Source organism: Rhincodon typus, chromosome 1 (genome assembly GCF_021869965.1).
Source record: "Rhincodon typus isolate 14 chromosome 1, sRhiTyp1.1, whole genome shotgun sequence".
Lineage (NCBI taxonomy): Eukaryota > Metazoa > Chordata > Chondrichthyes > Orectolobiformes > Rhincodontidae > Rhincodon > Rhincodon typus.
The window spans coordinates 104,825,358-104,844,007 of NC_063332.1; the positions used below are offsets into that span (position 1 = coordinate 104,825,358).

The following is an 18,650-nucleotide window of genomic DNA, read 5'->3' on the forward strand; positions in this document are numbered from 1 at the left end:
GACTGATTAGGGACAGTTAACATGGCTTTGTGCATGGGAAATCCTGTCTTATGAACTTGATTGACTTTTTTGAATAGGTGACAAAGAAGGTTGATGAAAGCAGAGTGGTAGATCTTGTCTGTATAAACTTCAGCAAGGCGATCAACGAAGTTTCACAGGATAGGCTGGTTAGCAAGGTCAGATCACATGGAATCCAGGGGTAGCTAACCAATTGGATCCAAAATGGGCTTGAAGGTAGGAGACACAGGGTGGTGGTGAAGGGTTGTCTTTTGGACTGGAGGCCTGTGACAAGTGGTGTGCCACAAGGATTGATGCTGGGTCCACTACTTTTTGTCATTGATATAAATAATTTGGATATGGATATAGGAGGTGTGGTTAGTAGGTGGTGTAATGGACAGTGAAAAAGGTTATCTCAGTACAGGGGGACCTTGATCAGATGGGCCAAGGAGTGCCAGATGGAGTTTAATTTAGATAAGCGTGAGGTGTTGCATTTTGGTAAAGCAAATCAGAACTTATACAGTTAATGGCAGAATCCTGGGGAGTGTTGCCAAACAAAGGGGCCTATGGGTGCAGGTGCATAGTTTCTTGGAAGTGGAGTTGCAGGTAGACAGGCTGGTGATGTATGCATTTGGCACACTTGCCTTCAGTGGTCAGTACATTGAGTATTGGAGTTGGGATGTTGTGTTGCAGCTGTACAGGACATTGGTGAGGCTACTTTTAGAGTACTGTGTTCAATTCTTGCTTCCTTGCTATAGGAAGGATGTTGTTAAACTTGAATGGGTTCAAGAAAGACTTAGAGGAATGTTGCCTGGATTGGAGGATTTGAGCCATAAGGAGAGACTCAGTAGGCTGGGATTATTTTCCCTGGAGCATCGACAGTCAGGAGTGACCTTTATAGAAGTTTTTAAAATCATGACGGGCGTAGGGTGAATAACCAAGGCCCTTTCCCGAGGGTAGGGGAGTCCAAAACTAATGGGCATTATGTTTAAGGTGAGAGGAGAAAGATTTGAGAGAGACCTGGGGGACAACTTTCACATGCAGAGGGTGGTATGTGTATGGACCAAACTGTCAGAGGAAATGGTGGAGACAGTACATTACAAAATTTAAAAGGCATCTGGATGGGTAGATGCATAGGAAGGGATTGGAGGAATACAGACCAAATGCTGGCAAATGGGACTAGATTTATTTAGGATTTCTGATCAGCATGGATGAGTTAGACCGAAGGGTCTTTTCCCATGCTGTATAACTCTATGACTCTATAACTGGAATGAACAAGTACCAAACAAACAAGCCAGATTTGAGATCAGATTTTTTTTTCGGGCAGTTGATGCATGGAGTTGACTTCTGGCTAGCAGTGGGTGGATCTTGTCTGAGAAGCTTCATACACTTATTAAAGATCATTCCTGTTAACTGGATTTTTTTTCTGTTAGATTTGTGGGCCTTTGTATTTTTTGTGGGGTGGCTGGTTGGCCAGGGCAAGATTAGCAAGTCGTAAGACAATTATATCTATGTTTCTGAAAGAGGTTTTGTTTTATTAAACTTAAATTACTGCATACAAACCTATCTATCTCAGTCTTAAATGTACTCAATGACCTGGCCTCCACAGCCTTCTGTGGCAGTGAATTCCATAGATTCACCACTCTCTGGCTGAAGAAGTTTCTCCTTATCTCCATTCTAAAAGGTCTTCCCTTTACTCTAAGGTGGTGCCCTCGGGTCCTAGACTCTCCTACCAATGGAAGCATCTTCCCAACATCCAGTCTGTCCAGGCCATTCAGTATTCTGTAAGTTTCAATGAGATCCCTCCTCATCCTTCTAAACTCCAATGAGTATAGTCCCAGAGTCCTCAAACGTTCCTCATATGTTAAGCTTTCCATTCCTGGGACCATTCTCGTGAACCTCCTCTGAACCCGCGAGAGCCATAGAGTATTGCAGCATGGAAAGAAGCCCTTCAGCCCATTGTTTCCTTGCTGATATTCAAGCACCTTTGTAATCTCATTTTCCAACACTTGGCTGTTGCCTAGCATACATTTGAAGTATTCATCTAAATACTTCTTAAATATTGTAATGGTTCCAATCCTTCACCCTTTTCAGGCAGTGAGTTCCAGATACCCACCATCATTTTAGTGTGAACAATTTTCCTAAATCCCCTCTAAACCTTTTGCCCCTTATTTTACGCCCTGGTTGTCGACCCCCCCCACAGAAGGAAAAAGCTCCTTCCGAACTATCCTTTTTATGCCCCTCATAATTTCATATATCCCAAGTTACTTTCAGAATCATCGTTGAAAGGAAAGATCTTACTCTCCACATCTTAAATTAGGAGTTGTTTCAAAGATGGCTTTACTGGGTGTAACCCATTGTTAAATCTACTTTAATTTTGTTTTTTTCCCCTATTAATATATGCACTTTATGCACTCTACCAGAGACACTTGAGTTTGCCAGGTATGTAGTTAAGAAATATGTTGTGACTCAAAGCATGTTTATTTTAAGCACTTTTTTGTTTGAAACAGTCCTTCAGGTAAAAATGTTTGCTGACTCCAATCGGGATTCAAAACTGGAATTTCAGGAAAATATTTAAGATAGTTGAAGAGTCAGATTTAAAAAGTGTGTGCCCATATGTTCAATGGGAAAGTAATAACTTGAATTGATGTGTACCTAATAGTTTGACAGACCAGAAAAGATGATACATGAAGAGCTGTTTGAGGGAAAAATATACAGGCACTAGAGTTGGAAGTGATTGCTAGCTGAATGTTCATAAGTCTCAGGATCTGGTGGTGGATTTGTATTTGATCTTGATGATGCCATTTGTGGATATGTTGTTTTGCTTTGTTCTCCATAATACATGAAGTATGATTTTAGAGAGAGTGGCAGATGTAGTTTAGATAGATGTGAGGTGCTGCATTTTGAAAAGGCAAATCAGCGCAGGACTTATACACTTAATGGTAAGGTCCTGGGGAGTGTAAATGAACAAAGGGACCTTAGAGTGCATGTTCATAATTCCTTGAGAGTGGAGTTGTAGGTAGATAAGATAGTGAAGAAGGCGTTTGGTATGCTTGTACTTACTGGTCAATGCATTGAGTGTAGGAATTGGGAGATCATGTTGCGGCTGTACAGGACATTGGTTAGGCCACTTTTGGAATACTGCATACAGTTCTGGTTTCCCTGCTATAAGAAGGATGTTGTGAAACTTGAAAAGGTTCAGAAAAAATTTACAAGGATTTTGCCAGGGTTGGAGGGTTTTAGCTATAGAGAGAGGCTGAATAGGCTGGGGCTATTTTCCCTGGACCATCGGAGTCTGAGCGGCACGGATAGAGTAAATAGACAAGGTCTTTTCCCCGGGGTGGGGGAGTCCAAAACTAGAGGGTGTAGGTTTAAGGTGAGAGGGGAAAGATATAAAAGGGAACTAAGGGGCAACTTTTTCACACAGAGGGTGTTGCATGTATGCAAGTGGTGGAGGCTAGTACAATTACATCATTTAAGAGGCATCTAGAATGGCATATGAATAGGAAGGTTCTAGAGGGATACGGGCCAAATGCTGGCAAATGGGACTAGATTTATTTAGGATATCTGGTCAGCATAGACAAGTTCGACGGAAGTGTCTGTTTCCATGCTGTATATCTCTATGACTCTCTCTGTTTCCGCCCTAAATATACGCAAGCATTCTACCGCACAGCGCTCTTGCAAGGAGTTCTAATGACTCCTAACATTCTGAAAGAAGAAATTATCCTTGTCTTCGTCCTAAATTGATGGCCCTTTATTCTGAGACTAGTCCAAGACACTCCCATGAGTGGAAACATCCTCTGAGCATTTACCTTGTCAAGCCCATTAAGAATCCTCCATGTTTCAATGAAATCACCTCTCATTCTTCTAACCTCCTGTGAGTAGAATCCCAACCTATTCAACCTTTGCTCCGAAGACAATCCCTCCATGCCAGGGATCAACCTAGTGAACTGTGTTTCAACTGCCTTCAATTAAACCGTACCTTTTCTGAGGTAAGGGGACCAAAACTGCTCTTAATACTCTAGATGTGGTCTCACTAGCACCTTGTACAGTTTGCTGTAATTAATTCCTTAATAATTAATTCCAACATTTTTCAAACAATAAATGTTAGCCTGATCAGCCTATTGTACCCACTTATTACCTCCTTTCCTTTTTGAAGAGGGCAATCCCATTAGCAGTTTCCCAATCATCCAGTACTTCGCCAGAATCTAAGGATTTTTGAAAAATTACAATCAATGTATTACAGCCACTATCTCTGTAGCTACCTCTTTAGGACCCTTGGATGCAATGTGGATGTAAAAAATTTCTCGCCACTATCTGAAGAAGAGTAGGGGAGTCCCAGCTTGTTTAACCAATATTACTAAAGTGAATTATTTAATTATTCATCTTGTTGTTCATGAACCTTGCTATATGTAAATTAACTGCCACGTTTGCCTACATTTCAACAATGACTGTGTTGATATACGAGCATGGCATAAGTGTGCTTTTCAGCATGTTAGGCCATTTCAAAAGTCCTTCATTTGCAGCACAATGGGAATCCTGGGATTATGAATATTTATTTTATTTTATGTGCATCCATCTCAATGTGTTACACACCAGGAGAAAGGCATTCATTGAAGTGGAGTGTCAGAAAAAATTAACGAAGTATTGAAACATCACATCAGACTGTCAGGGGGAGATTTCCGATTTGGTGACATGGATTACACTGAGTGAGAAGGACACAGAATGGAAAGGGTCAGGAAAAGTTATTGGATGTGATGGGAAAATCTTCATTACCTGACATGGAATCACACTATAAAGTTGTGTTCTTCAGGAGTAGTGGGAATGAATTATGAATCTTTGACCTCAGAAAGTGGTAAAAGATATCGATGATGAAGCACCGTGTACTTTGCATACCCAAAAACATACAGTTTGTAACCATACGGGCAGGTCTTATGAGCTCAGGAATTACATGTTGATATACATATTGATCGTGAGGATCATGAAAATGTAATCTCATGGAGATCATTTGCCCAGGTTCACAGGTAGTTTGCCGACCAACAGAGTCAGATGATTGAAGGGGGCCATGAGAGTCGGATGTGCAGACAACTGTCCAGAAAAATATAAAAACTGGCTAAATATCCAAGATGAGCAACAAGTGAGGGCCATGGATTGGCAGCAGGGTTTACAAGAGTGGAAAATTTAGTTCCAATCTTGATTTGGTGTCATATTCGACTCCAAATTTTAACTTTTGTTTCATTCTCCGTAGGTACTGTTGGAGTTGCGTATTTTTAGTCATTTCTAGTTTTACTTCAGAATTCCACCATCCACAGTATTTTGTTTTTAGTTCAGCATTGTTTTAGTGGTCAAAAATACAAGCTATGTTCTCGTCCCTCCCAAACCACTTCCATTGTGACCCCATTGAGACTTAAAGACTGTCATGACCTGTCTGAGAGGTGTGAGGGAGGGTTGGGAAGGCCTATGAAAGTAGAGGATGGGCTGGAACTGAAGACCAGTCTGGTTGAGGGAGGGATTACAAAGCATCCATTGCTCTCTCTGATCTTGTGACCCCAAAATTTCAGCTCATGATTCCACTTGCGTCACAGCCTGCACTTTTGGAAACCTGCAAAAGGATATAATTTCATGCATATGAGTATATTTTCTGAATATAGCACATATTTAGCCTTTCATTATTTCTGCAGGATTAATTCTTCTGGTTAAATACATTTGGATTCACATCAGGCCTGTAGTATAATTTCTTTAGATTATAATCAACCTATTCATCCTGTGCTAAAATGCTTGTTCCAGCCTTCTTCACCAATGTTGTTTGTGAGATACAATTCCCTGCTGCATTATTACTGTTCCTCTGGCTGAGTTTGGCCAGGTTTGGCCACATTCATTTATGTGGCTTCGAACTTAAGTTAATAATGTTAATTCTTCTCTAATGCGAACTATTGTTTGAGAGTTTACAAAAAGAGCAAGTTATGCTATCTGTAAAATCATGCCACTTCTTTAAAAATCATGAAGTAAATCTTGTGGAATAACTGTGTTGTTTGCAAGTGATTGTTTCCTCACAACTTTTTGTCCCCTATAAAAGGTATCGCCAAATCCTGGAAAAAGCCTTGCAGTTAACAGGGGCTGAGCAGCTGGAGGCTTTGAAGGCCTTTGTGGAGGCTAGTGAGTATTGTACTTTAAAATATATTGTTACTATATTCAGCAAAGACTGCATTATGTATTAAGTGCTATATTTTTTCAATACTTTGACCAAAAAATAATGCTTCACCCCACCCTCTCATTTAGAGGTGACTCTCATCCCCTGTCCATTGCGCCTACCCTCCTCAAGTTCAAAGTAACAGTCTTCTCATCTACACATTTCCTCCCTTGTTTCCCATTTTATTATATCCTGCTCTCCAGTTATGTGCTGACATTGCAACAGCCGTCTATCACCACTCACCAATTTTGGAGTGGTGCTGTTTGACTGAGGCTCATACCATGTACTATTGAACTAAGTAATCAAATATCAGTTTATGCTGTTGTCAGGAATTTTCTCAATAGCATGGGATAGGAAATATGGAAAGGAAAGTGGAGTATGAATGAAGGATTGGGTGGAAGAGAGACAGAGGGGAATACAGTAATGGTTGGGAGAGGCTTTGGGGCATTGGTGCGTTACAGGGAGAAGTAATGTGTGCCAAGTTTGCTAGAAGTCTTGTTTCTCTTCATTGTGAGGGGAGCAAACTATGGGTATCAGAACTCTGTTTTTGCTTGGGCATAATAGAGGGTGATGGGTTATCAGGTTTGCTTTCAGCAGGGGCCTAGTGTTTCCCCTATAATTTCCTGGTGCTGATTTAACTTCATTTCATTAGTGGAAGAGAGGCTTTCCACTCTTGCTTTCTGTTTCTGATCCCCAACATTATTTCTCAAGTCAGGCATATTGTGTTGAGTGATGATCCTTCCAGGTTTACTCCTGAGGTCCCCAGCACCAAAGATGTTATATTCCAGTCAATTTGATTCACTCCATGTGATTACAAAAATAGCTGAGACCACTAGATGTAGAATTAGTTATGGACCCCAACAACCTCTCAGTTGTCACACTGAATACTTGTGCAAGACAAATCCAATCTGCCAGTTACACCTCTGTCAGTCTACTGTCAATCAACAACAAAATGATGGAGGATATCATTGATAGTGCCATCACGTGCCGCTTACTCACCAATAACACGCCTCATTTAGGTTCTGCAAGAACCACAAGCTTCCATTCCTGAAAGCATCCTAATCAATGCATGAAAAAATTATTTTAATTCCAGCAGTCAATAGAGAGTGATTGCCCTTTACATCAAGATAGTGTTTGACCAATTATTCATCAATGAGTCTTAATAAAGTTGAGGGCAGTGGAAATCGGGAGGAATTTTGGGAGGAAAATTCTTCACTACCTGATATCATATCTAACATAAAGAAAGATGATTGTGATTCTCAAAGTCTAATCATCTCTAGTCCAGGATATTTCAGTAGTTCCTCAGGTGACTGAATCATCTTCAACTGCTTCGTCAGTCACCTCCATCAGAAAATCAGAAGTGAGGATGTTCACTAATTATTGCATGGTGTTTAATTCTATTTGCAGTTACACAGATAAGGAAGCAATCCAAGCTTGCATAAGGTGACACCTGGACAAATCTAGGCATGGGACTTTTAAAAGGGAAATAAAATAAGTACCAGGCAACGACAGTCTCCAATGAGACAATCTCCACCTCCCATGTCATTCCACAGCATTAACATTGTTGAAGCCCAAGCTATGCCATGCCATGCCATGCCCACCATATACAAGGTACAAGTCTGAGCCAGTGTTCTTTGTAATTTTCTTAATGGCTGCACGGGTCTCCAAAGTCTGTACGTGGCAGTGACTTCCAGAACAGAAAGAGAAGACCCATACTGAGTCAATATCCTGGAATTCTCTCCCTAACTGCGTTGTGGGTCTACCTACAGCAAAGAATTTTATTGAGGCTCATAGATGGGTCAAATGCTATCTTGTTGTCAAGGACGATCACTCTCTGTTGACCTCTGGAATTCAAATCATTTTTCTGTACCCAGGATGAGGCCATCTTCTGTCCTGTGAATATACTCAAGCCACCAAAGCAGCTTTTTGTGTGATTAGCACTAGCATGCTCACCATGTTTATTCTAGGAAGGACTGCTTCATTGGTAACTTTGACTTTCCATGTGATGCACGCACCATCCTAACTTGGAAATATATCACTCGTCCTTTGCTGTCACTGGATAACAATCCAGGGATGCTCCCTAATGCACTGTGCATGTTCTTACACTACAATGTACTGTGTTAACAGTTCAAGAAGGCTCGCCACAGCCTTATCAATGGTGAGTGGGAATGGGCTGTTAATGCTAGCCTTGCCAATAGCATCCACATACCATGAATGAGTTCAAAATATATTCCTCACCTTTTGGAAGACTTTTCTTTCATGATTTTATTTGTCATAAAGGACACCTCATTTGACTCTGACAAAGATATATTGTTCCTTGTTGATCTTTTCAACCTGTCTAAAGTCTTTGACACAGCTGACCATGTCATTCTCCTTCAATGTGTCTCTAATGTCATCCAACTAGATCGTACTGCTGTGGCACAATTCTGTATTTACATAGTAAGAGACAACATAACACTTGTAATGCCTTCTCTTTACCTCTGGTGTCTCCAAGGATTTAGCACATCTACGTACCGTCTCTTGGTGACATCATCTGAAACCACTGTTAAGTTCCACAAGTCTCATGACAGCATGCAGCTCCAGCTCAACACCACCTCTCAGTTCCTCCACTGTTGCTAAATTGTTAGACCTCATGTCTGACATCCAGTACTGGATGAGCAGAAATGTCTTTCAATGAGATAATGGGAAAACTGAAGCCATTGTTTTGAGTCCTTCTTCAGGACAATAGTCTGTTTGCAACCTTAATATCATATAATGTCATATTTGATCACAAGATGATCTTCTGCGCCATCACTAAGACTAGCTGTTCCCACTCTGTAACACTGCATTACTTAATTTGCATCTCTGCTCATCTGCTACTAGAATATTTATTTATGCTTTTAGTACCTCTACACATGACAATTTTAGCATTCTTCTGGTCTCGCACACATAAACTTGAGATCATCTAAAACTCTGCTGCCCATGTCTTAACTTTGAATAAGCACTTGTGCTTGATGATCCCCATTGCATGCCAGTAAAGCAGTATCTTGATTTTAAAAATCTTGCAGTGCCAAGGGAGAAGCAGCAACATCAGGTCTGTAATGTCTAGTTTCTGCTCCAGTCAACTGGGGCAATGCCTTTGGAATTCCGCTTCCACTTCCAGTGTGGTGCTAGTGTATGATGATGACATCAGTGTCACCAAACCAAAAAAAAAACCAAGAGCTGTGGATGCTGGAAATCAGAAGCAACATCAGAAATTGTTGGAAAAACTCAGCAGGTCTGGCAGGATCTATGGAGAGAAAGCAGAATTAATGTTTAGTCATCCTTCAGAACACGAAGGATCTGAACAAAAGATTTTGAAGATGGGTCACTGACCTGAAACTTTAACTCTGCTTTCTGAGTTTTTCCAATTTCTGATTTTCTTTCAGTGTCACCAACTTGTATTTGTACAGTGATGTTTTGATATAGATTCGGTGGTTAACAAAGAAATCATGACTACTAAATTACAGGAAAATCATTGAACTCAACCACCAATGGTTTTCCAAGTATCCTCTGTGTAATAATTTTATTAGTAAATGGCAGAATTTTAATTGAAGCTTAATTTCTCCATTTACATAGTATTTTTCAAGACTTCTAATCACAGTTAAAAGTATTCAACGTCAACTTATTTTGAAATTGAAAAGCCAGGGAACTATAGACCGGTGAGCCTGACATCAGTGGTGGGCAAGTTGTTGGAGGGAATCCTGAGGGACAGGATTTACATGTATTTGGTAAGGTAAGGACCGATTAGGGATAGTGAAATAGCTTTGTGTGTGGGGAAATTGTCTCACTATCTTGATTGAGTTTTTTGTAGAAATAACAAAGAGGATTGATGAGGCCAGAGCCAGTGGTCATGATCTATTTGGACTTCCAGAGGAAATGGTGGAGGCTGGTACAATTAAAACATTTAAAAGGCATCTGGATGGGTAGATGAATAAGACGGGTATAGAGGGATATGGGCCAAATGCTGGCAAATGGGGCCAGATTTATTTGGAATATCTGGTCGGCATTGATGAGTTGGACTGAAGAGTCTGTTTTTGTTCTGTATATGTCTATGACTGTATGTCTAGAAGGAGCATTTTGATCTCTTATAATGGGGTGACGTCAGTTCGTTGGTTACAGGTCTTCGATTGGAGCTGCTGGTGGTTGGTGCCATTGGGGAATCCATCACCCAGATGCTTGAAAAGGTTACTTTGGCTCCTCAGTTTACATTTTAGTTAATTTATTTTCCCAATGCTGTAAAATACACATCTTAAAAGAACTTCAGTTTGGATTCATAAGAACTACAAAGTAATTTTTTTTTAATGTCAGATCAAGGCTTGAAAATAGTGATTTTGAAAAAGGGATTGAAGGACATTTGAGAGTGCTTAAATTCTGTCAACAGATAGTCTGTGTGGAGACCCTTCAGCACGAACATTCAGTAAATTAATACTTAAGTTTTGTTGGTCTGTATATTATTTTCAACAAAGCGCTTGCAATGAATGTGAAGATCTCAACAAAAGTCTTCTGGTGTAAATTTGTGTCAAAGTCGGGCAACCTGTATGAAAACCTGGAAGTACTTAAAAACCTATTGAGTCTGTTGGGTTTACTTTAAGGGACTGGCACAATTTAAATGTCTGGTAGCAATCACTTGGTAGTCAATTAAGAATATGAAGAATTAAATGGTATTTGGCTTATGTCTAATTTTTCCTGTTATTTATTGATATTAGTATTTTACATTGCTTTCTTACAAAATTAAGAGGTGGTTTTTATTTCTCATCAAATTGCCCTGAATAATTATTAGGATATATTTTGCTAAGCAGAATTTCTGAGATCATTAAAAACCCCAGTTTAGAATGTGAACTCGAATGCACTGACAATGCAAGTACACTTAGTCATGTTTTAAATATTGAGTTTGAAACCCAGTTGACAAATCATTGCATATTCAGATTAATAAACTCTGCTGTCATACTTATTGAATTTTTGGATCTTCCTTCTGTCTCAAGATTATTTTGGTTCTCATGGAATCGTAGAATCATACAGCACGGAAACAGACCCTTCAGCCCAACCATTCCATGCCAAACATAATCCCAAACTAAACTAGGCCCACCTGCCTGCACTGGCCCATATCCCTCCAAACCGTTCCTATTCATGTACTTATCCAAATGTCTTTTAAATGTTGTAATTGTACCCACATCCACCACTTCCTCAGGAAGTTCATTCCACACGCAGACCACCCTCTGTTTTAAAAAAAAAAAAAAAAAAAATTGTCCCTCACGTCTTTTCAAAATCTCTCTCGTCTCACTTTAAAAATGTGCCCCTTAGTCTTGAAATCCTCCATCCTTGGGAAAAGGCGACTACCATTAACTCTATTTATGCTCCTCATTATTTCATAAACTTGTATAAGTTCGCCCCTCAACCTCCTATGCTCAAGCAAAAAAAGTCCCAGCCTATGCAGCCTTTGTTATAACTGAGACCTTCCATACCTCTTCTGACCCCTCTCCAGTTTAATAACATCAGCAAGACCCATCACCTTGACTGTGCCCACTCTGGTCTTGAGAAATGACTTTTTTCAATAACGTACAAGGCAGTCTGTTTTATTTGTGTGGTTTATCCTCTAATCTTTGCCTGGCCTGATGTCGAAAATGACAGTACAACTGTTTCCAAAGGACCACTCTTGAGCTTCCACAGATTGCTCTCCAGTCTTCACATGGTCTAATTTTAATTGGAACATATTATACAAACTACAAACAAATGCCTAATTTAACATTAATAAGGGACAATTGTACAATTAAAGTTGGAATGCTATTATTGAATTGAATTAACTTTATTGGCACGTATTCAAATGAGTACAGTGAAAAGTTTATAAGTTGCCAGTTGTAGTGCCATCTTGGGTGTAAAGGTACGTAAGTACAACTTCAGTTACAAGATTAGTTACAGTATAACAATGGCACCAACACACAGCACCATCTTAAGTACAGAGCACCCAGGTGAATAGAGAAATGAAGACACATATTTGTGTAAAACAAAATTCTAAGCTATTTTACAGTAGATAACTTGGATTTAAAAATATCTGTTTTGTAATCCAAAGGATCTTTACTCTTTTTTTGTGAAGGTGCTAGTTGGTTTACTTATATTCTACTGAAACAACTTGCATGGCAGACTGGTTAAAAAGCTAAAAGCCCATGGGATTCAGTGCAAGTTGACAAATTTATTCCAAAATTAGCTTAGTGGCAGGAACAGAGGGAGACAGTTAAAGAATGTTTCTGTGACTGGAACCTTGTGTCTAATGGTGTCTAATAGTAAGGAGGAAAGCTTTAGACTATGGGATGATGTAGATGAGTTGGTCAGACGGGCTGAACAGTGGTAATTGAAATTTTAATCTGAAAATATCTGAGATGATGCATTTTGGGAAGTCTAACAAGGAAAGTATGTGCATGTTGAATGGTCGGACCCTAGGAAGGTCAGAGGATAAGAGGGACCATGGTGTGCATATCCATAGATTTTTGAAAATAACAGGACTGGTGGTTAAGAAGGCATATGAGATACTTGTATTTATTAGTCAAAGCATTGAATACAAGAAGAAGAGGTTATGATGGAGCTATATTTAACTTTGGCCACAGTTGGAATACTGCCATTCTGATCACCACACAATAGGAAGTATGTGATTGCACTAGAGAGGATGCAAAAGAGATGTACCAGCATGTTTCCTAGGCTGTAGCAAGTCAGCTATGAAGATTGACTAAATAGGCTGAGGGGGGGGAATGGGATTGAGATGTACAAAGTTCTGAGGGGCATAGACAGGGTGGATGGGAGAAATGTTCCCCCTTAGTGGGGTCACTAACCTTTTAAAGTGAAGAGCAGAAAGTTTAGAGGGGATTTAAGGCCATTTCTATTTACCCAGAAAGTTGTGGGTATCTAGAACTTACGTTTGAAAGGGTGATAGAGGCAGGAACCCTCATGACATTTAAGAACCACTTAGATGAGCACTTGAAATGATGTAGAATAGGTTGATGTTTGGTGACTACTGCAGACACGATGGTTCGAATGGCCTCTTTCTGTGCAGTAGAAGTAGCTATGACTCTATGACTCTGACTTATTCAATGCTGGCAGCCGTCTCTCAAGCCCACTTCTTGTTATGGTTTGTAAAGGTTGCTGTAACTGACACTCTGATTCAAAATAATTGACTGCATAATTGAATTGGATGAAATGCAATCTGTGCTTCATCAAACTGCCATGAGTTTATTTATTCTAGCCTCGTATTTTTTCTCAGCAGCTGGTATCAATTGACATATTACAAATGGATTTAAAGGGACAAGTACCAAGCTAAACCTGAATAAATTAGAATGAAATATTTTTTGTTTATGCTTTGTGTTAAAAGCAAACAACAAACAATGGAACATAAAGTAACATTTTCACATTGAATTCTTTATTTGAGGAATCTGATTTTCATCAATTTATATTTGTAGCATAGGAAAGGAAATGTAAATGTCCCATTTCAGGCAGTGCTCTGCTAATTGTGAATTATGTTTTCCATGGAGACTAACCCTCCAACTATAATGAAATATGCTAGCAAGTCACTGTAAATTGTTCATGTTACCTTGTCAAAGGAAAGCTCTTAACTCTTTTCTTTTCTTCTTTCTTTTAACATAGTGGTTAATGAAAATGTCAGCCTCGTGATTTCCCGGCAACTGCTGACTGACTTTTGCTCCCACCTACCAAATCTTCCAGATGCTACAGCTAAAGAAATCTATCACTTCACTTTGGAAAAGATCCAGCCTCGAGTCATTTCATTTGAAGAGCAGGTGAGAGCATGATAGATAGTAAGCAACAATAATTATTTGCCTTAAAAGAAAGATGGTTTAATTTTTAATTGTGAAAATATTTAGTTGACTTTGCTTTGAACTATGTAAAGCTAAGAAAACCCTGTATTTAGTGAATTATACTCATTCCATGCTGATATGATTAGTAAATTGTAATGTGAAACACTAATGATCAGAATGGACTTTTGATTGTTGCCACTTGAAAAATATGAAAACAGGATAATGAAGCATGAGAAGCTCTTTTTTTTTTAACAACAGGGCACTAAATTTAAAATAAATTATTAAAATTCTTTCGTTCACATGCAAAAATGCACTTCAGGAGGGTTTCAAGAATAAATGAAGCCATTACCCATTCTGACCTAGTTTAAGTCAGCTGGAAATAATATCACAGAATGCCTTTAGGGCCTCTTACTCAACAACCTTCATGTTAGGTTCTAAAATAGCACAGAACAACTTTATTTTCAGCCAGCCCACTTTAATGTTTTGTGGCGCACGTGTCTGTAATCTGCAGTCCATTGTTTACAAACACAGCTGTAACTTCATTGAGAATGATTTAAATGGACATTTCCAAAACCATACCTGAGTGAGCGACAGCAATCGGTTTGTTATGTATTCTTCAGATTCTCTACCCCACCTTGGAATGTAGGTTGCCGTGGTAACGAAAGAAGACAATTAAAAATCTAGAGAAAAATATTCTTATTTTTCTTGCAATGATATGGATTGATTTTAAAAAAACAAAATCTTAACATAAGTTCAAAAGCAACTAATTCAGAAGCTACCAATGATTTACGTTTGTTTTCCTTATCGTTAGTTGTGTACCATGGTTGCAAAAACAGAAGTTGCTGAAAAAGCTGAACAGCTCTGGCAGCATCTGGGAAGAAAAAAGTCAGAGTTAATGTTTTGGGCCCGGTGACCCTTCCTCAGAACTATCACAGATATCTTCGTGTACCATGGTTGGTCTGTTTAATTTTTCAGGTGGCTTCCATACGACAACATCTTGCCACCATCTATGAGAAGGAAGAAGACTGGAGAAACGCTGCTCAAGTTTTGGTGGGAATTCCATTGGAAACTGGGCAAAAGTGCGTATTGGATAAATTCCCATTCTTAATTGTTGTGGGCAGTATTGTAACTATTTTAAAGAAGATGGTTGCATTTAAAATTAGTGTCCACAAATCACTGCACATTAAAGCACATCAACATTTCACTTAAGTAAGAATAAATTTATACTTAAATGTAAATAATATTTGAGTGAACACCATAGCATACAAAGCTACAAGGCACATGCTGGGAAATGAGTTTATATAGTAGACTGCTGCTTGATTACGGGTGCAGAAACGATGGATGGAAGTGCCTCTTTCTGTGCTGTAAGGCTCTATGTCTCTGTTGTGAATAACATAGCTGATTTAGTTGACAAATGTAATTAGCTTCTTTGGTGTTGTTGATGCAGTTACATCAACACAACACATTTAGATAATTGAGTCCAGACAACCTGCAGAAAAGTTACTGCCTATCCAATACTATTTTAGCTTCTTATTTTGCTGTCTGCTGCCCCACCATGGCCATGTGCCTTTTTGCAAAAAGACTGGGTGAGTGAATGGGATGAGCCCTCTTCCATTTTCTTGATGAACAGAGATTTGCATGAAATTGATTTAGAGTGATAGTCATACGGCACAGAAACAGACCCTTCAGCCCAACAATTCCATGCTGACCAGGTTTCCTAAACTGAACTAGTCCCATTTGTCTGTATTTGGTCCATATCCGTCTCAACCTTTCCTATCCATGTGCCTGCACAAATGCTTAAATGATGTAATTGTACCCACCTCTACCACTTTCTCTGGAGCTCATTCCATACACACACCACTGTATCTATGAAAATGTTGCCCCTCCGGTTCCTTTTAAATCTTTCCCATTTCACCTTAAACCTACACCCTCTCGTTTTAGACTCCCCTACCTTGGGCAAAGAGACCTTAGCTATTCACACTATCCATGCCCCTCGTGATTTTGTAAACCTCTATAAGGTCACGTAACATCTCCTGATTTTCACCTTCCTCCTGACTGGGAATGATTTAGTGTCTCCTATGGCCATTCCTATAACAAGTCTAAGATAAGAGCTCAACGGTTTAGGGAAATAAACCTCCATTTTGATCATTCCACAACACGTTTTATTGTTGCAGTGCCTGAATTTAACATCTGTTTGTACTTGTTTGAAATTGTTTTACTGCTGCAACAAGTTTATCAAGTAGAGTAGTGTTATTATTGCTAGACAATTAATCAAGAGACCCAGGTAATACTCTGGCCCATGGTTCAAAAGGTGTCATGGTAGATGGTGGGATATGAACTCCCTAATAATCTGGAATTAAGAGTTTATGAAACCATTGCCGATTGTCAGGCTAAACATTCACTAATAGCCCTTAAGGAAGGAAATCTGCCATCCTTAGCTGGTCTGGCCTACCTGTGACTCCAGACCCACAGCAATGTGATCGACTCTAAGCTACTGTCTGGGCAATTAGGGATGGGCAATAAATGGTCCAGCCAAAGACATCCACATCCCATAAATGAATTAAAAAAACCTCATGACCCACATTCTACCGTAATGATCAAACTAGAGAATTAGCCCTGGTTCAAGGAAGACTTTACTGGAGGTTGCCAGGAGCAATTAACACAAACTATATGCCAGGCAAGGGAGCTTGACATATATACAAAATGGGAACACTCAGCTCTTCAGTGTAAAAGACAGGTTAAAACATGTGCAAACATCTTCAAGCAGAAGTACTAATTGGTTGAATTATCGGCCTCAACCTAAGCTTTCCACCACTATAGATCAGTCTTCAGTCATTTCAGTTTATCTCATGTGATATCACAAAATGGCTGAAGGCACTGGACATGGGTTCTGACATAGTCTGGAGTACTGAAGTCTTTAGATTTTGGAACATTACCACTTACCAGTTCTTCTCCAAATTGCAGACTATCCTCACTGGAACATACGATTCTATTTCTGTACCATCAATTGTTCAAAATTCTAGAACCTTCTGTCTGCTGGCAAAGTGTGAGAACTTCCATCGGATGGACTGCAACAATCCAAGAAGGTCTCTCATCTCTGCACCTCAAGTGCAATGAGGAATGGACCATAAATGCTGGTGAAGCCAGCAAATCTCACATCCCAAGAATATATAAAAATAAAAGCATTGGAACTTCTAAAGCAACCTGAAATTTGTTGAGCATTCAGTAAATGAGAAAATGAATGATAATTACTTTGAGTTTAATATCCAAAAGAAGTAATAACTTTCCTGCCTTTAATCTTAGATGAATGATTATAGTCTTGGGTATACACCTTGGGTAATTTTCAATTATTTTGTTTCTTTATGTTAAAAAAAAAATTGGCCGTTTAGTTTTAAATGCTGTATTCTTTTTGAAGGCAATATAACGTGGACTATAAACTCGACACCTATCTGAAAATTGCTCGTTTGTACCTGGAAGATGATGATCCTGTGCAGGCAGAAGCTTACATAAATCGGGCCTCTCTACTTCAAAATGAATCCACCAATGAACAACTGCAGATACATTACAAGGTAGATTTCCATGTTGCAAAATAGCTACTATTATACAGCTAAAGACAGGAATGTCATAAAACTTTTACAATATGGAAGAATGCAGTAATTCCATTTCTGCTGCCATCTCAGATAATGTGTGCTTCAAGTTGAATTGCCTATCTGATTTGAGTTAGTTGATTGCAGCTAAGAGAACAGTGTGTAGATTTAATTTGTCCTAGAATCCTTGGTTCAGACAGGAGGAAAGTCAGCTGGGGTTTCCATTTCTCCTTTTGATTCATTGTTGGAAAATGTTTGAACATTTGGTAATATTGGGTGGGCACAGGTGAAGTTGGGCTCAATTCTGGTTTAAGGCTACTGATTGAATCTGAATCCAGTATCCTTTAAGGATGTACAGAACAGCTCATTGTATCTTCAGCTTTAATGCTTTGTTACCAGTTCCAAATCCCTCCCCCAACTTTGGTCATGCTTTCTACGTATTGATCCCCATTATCATTGATTTTAAAAGTGGATACACCAAAAACCATTACTTAAAATAAGTGTTTATTTTTAGTCTGTTGTAGAGTTGCTGTGGAGCTAATTTATCCTATAATCTTGGAAAAGATAGAAAGCTCAATAGGTAAAAATGAAAGTTAGGATCCAGTGTGAAACTCATTTCAAAACAAATTTCTGTGTAGATTTAAGGAAAACACGTGGAAGGTGCAGTGCGATGTATAAGGACACAGTAACCAGCATTTAAGAATTAACTAAGCTTGACTGACAGATTCAAATTCCAATTCTAATGCCTTCAGTGTAAACAAAAGATCATCAAGTTAGGATAACATCGTGTGGAGCTGGAGGAACACAGCAGGCCAGGCAGCATCAGAGGAGCAGGAAAGTTGACATTTCAGGTCGGGACCCTTCAAGTTAACTGTGTTATCTCTGACTCCAGCAGTTGCAGTTCTTGCTATCTCTGATCAGGTTAGGATGTTAGTTGGCAGCAAATTAAATTTTAGTTTAATATCGCAATCAATAAATTACCATCTGCAAGCCACAAAAGTAGAAATCGTTATAGAAATTGGACTGAATCAATCAAACCAGAAATGATTAGTTATA

General features: G+C 39.2%; 1 protein-coding gene across 2 annotated transcripts in view; it reads left to right on the forward strand.

The window, feature by feature from the left end:
* The window catches only part of cops4 (COP9 constitutive photomorphogenic homolog subunit 4 (Arabidopsis)), a 114,737-nt gene that overhangs the window by 64,737 nt on the left and 31,350 nt on the right, over window positions 1-18,650 (forward strand). For both annotated transcript variants that reach the window (XR_007265655.1, XM_020510079.2), the window contains exons 2-5: window positions 6,074-6,153; window positions 13,838-13,989; window positions 14,983-15,086; window positions 17,423-17,576. Coding sequence is in view for 1 of the 2 variants with exons in the window: in XM_020510079.2 (XP_020365668.2) it covers window positions 6,074-6,153; window positions 13,838-13,989; window positions 14,983-15,086; window positions 17,423-17,576 (490 nt within the window). In the remaining variant the exon portion in view is untranslated. The remainder of the gene's footprint in view (window positions 1-6,073; window positions 6,154-13,837; window positions 13,990-14,982; window positions 15,087-17,422; window positions 17,577-18,650) is intronic.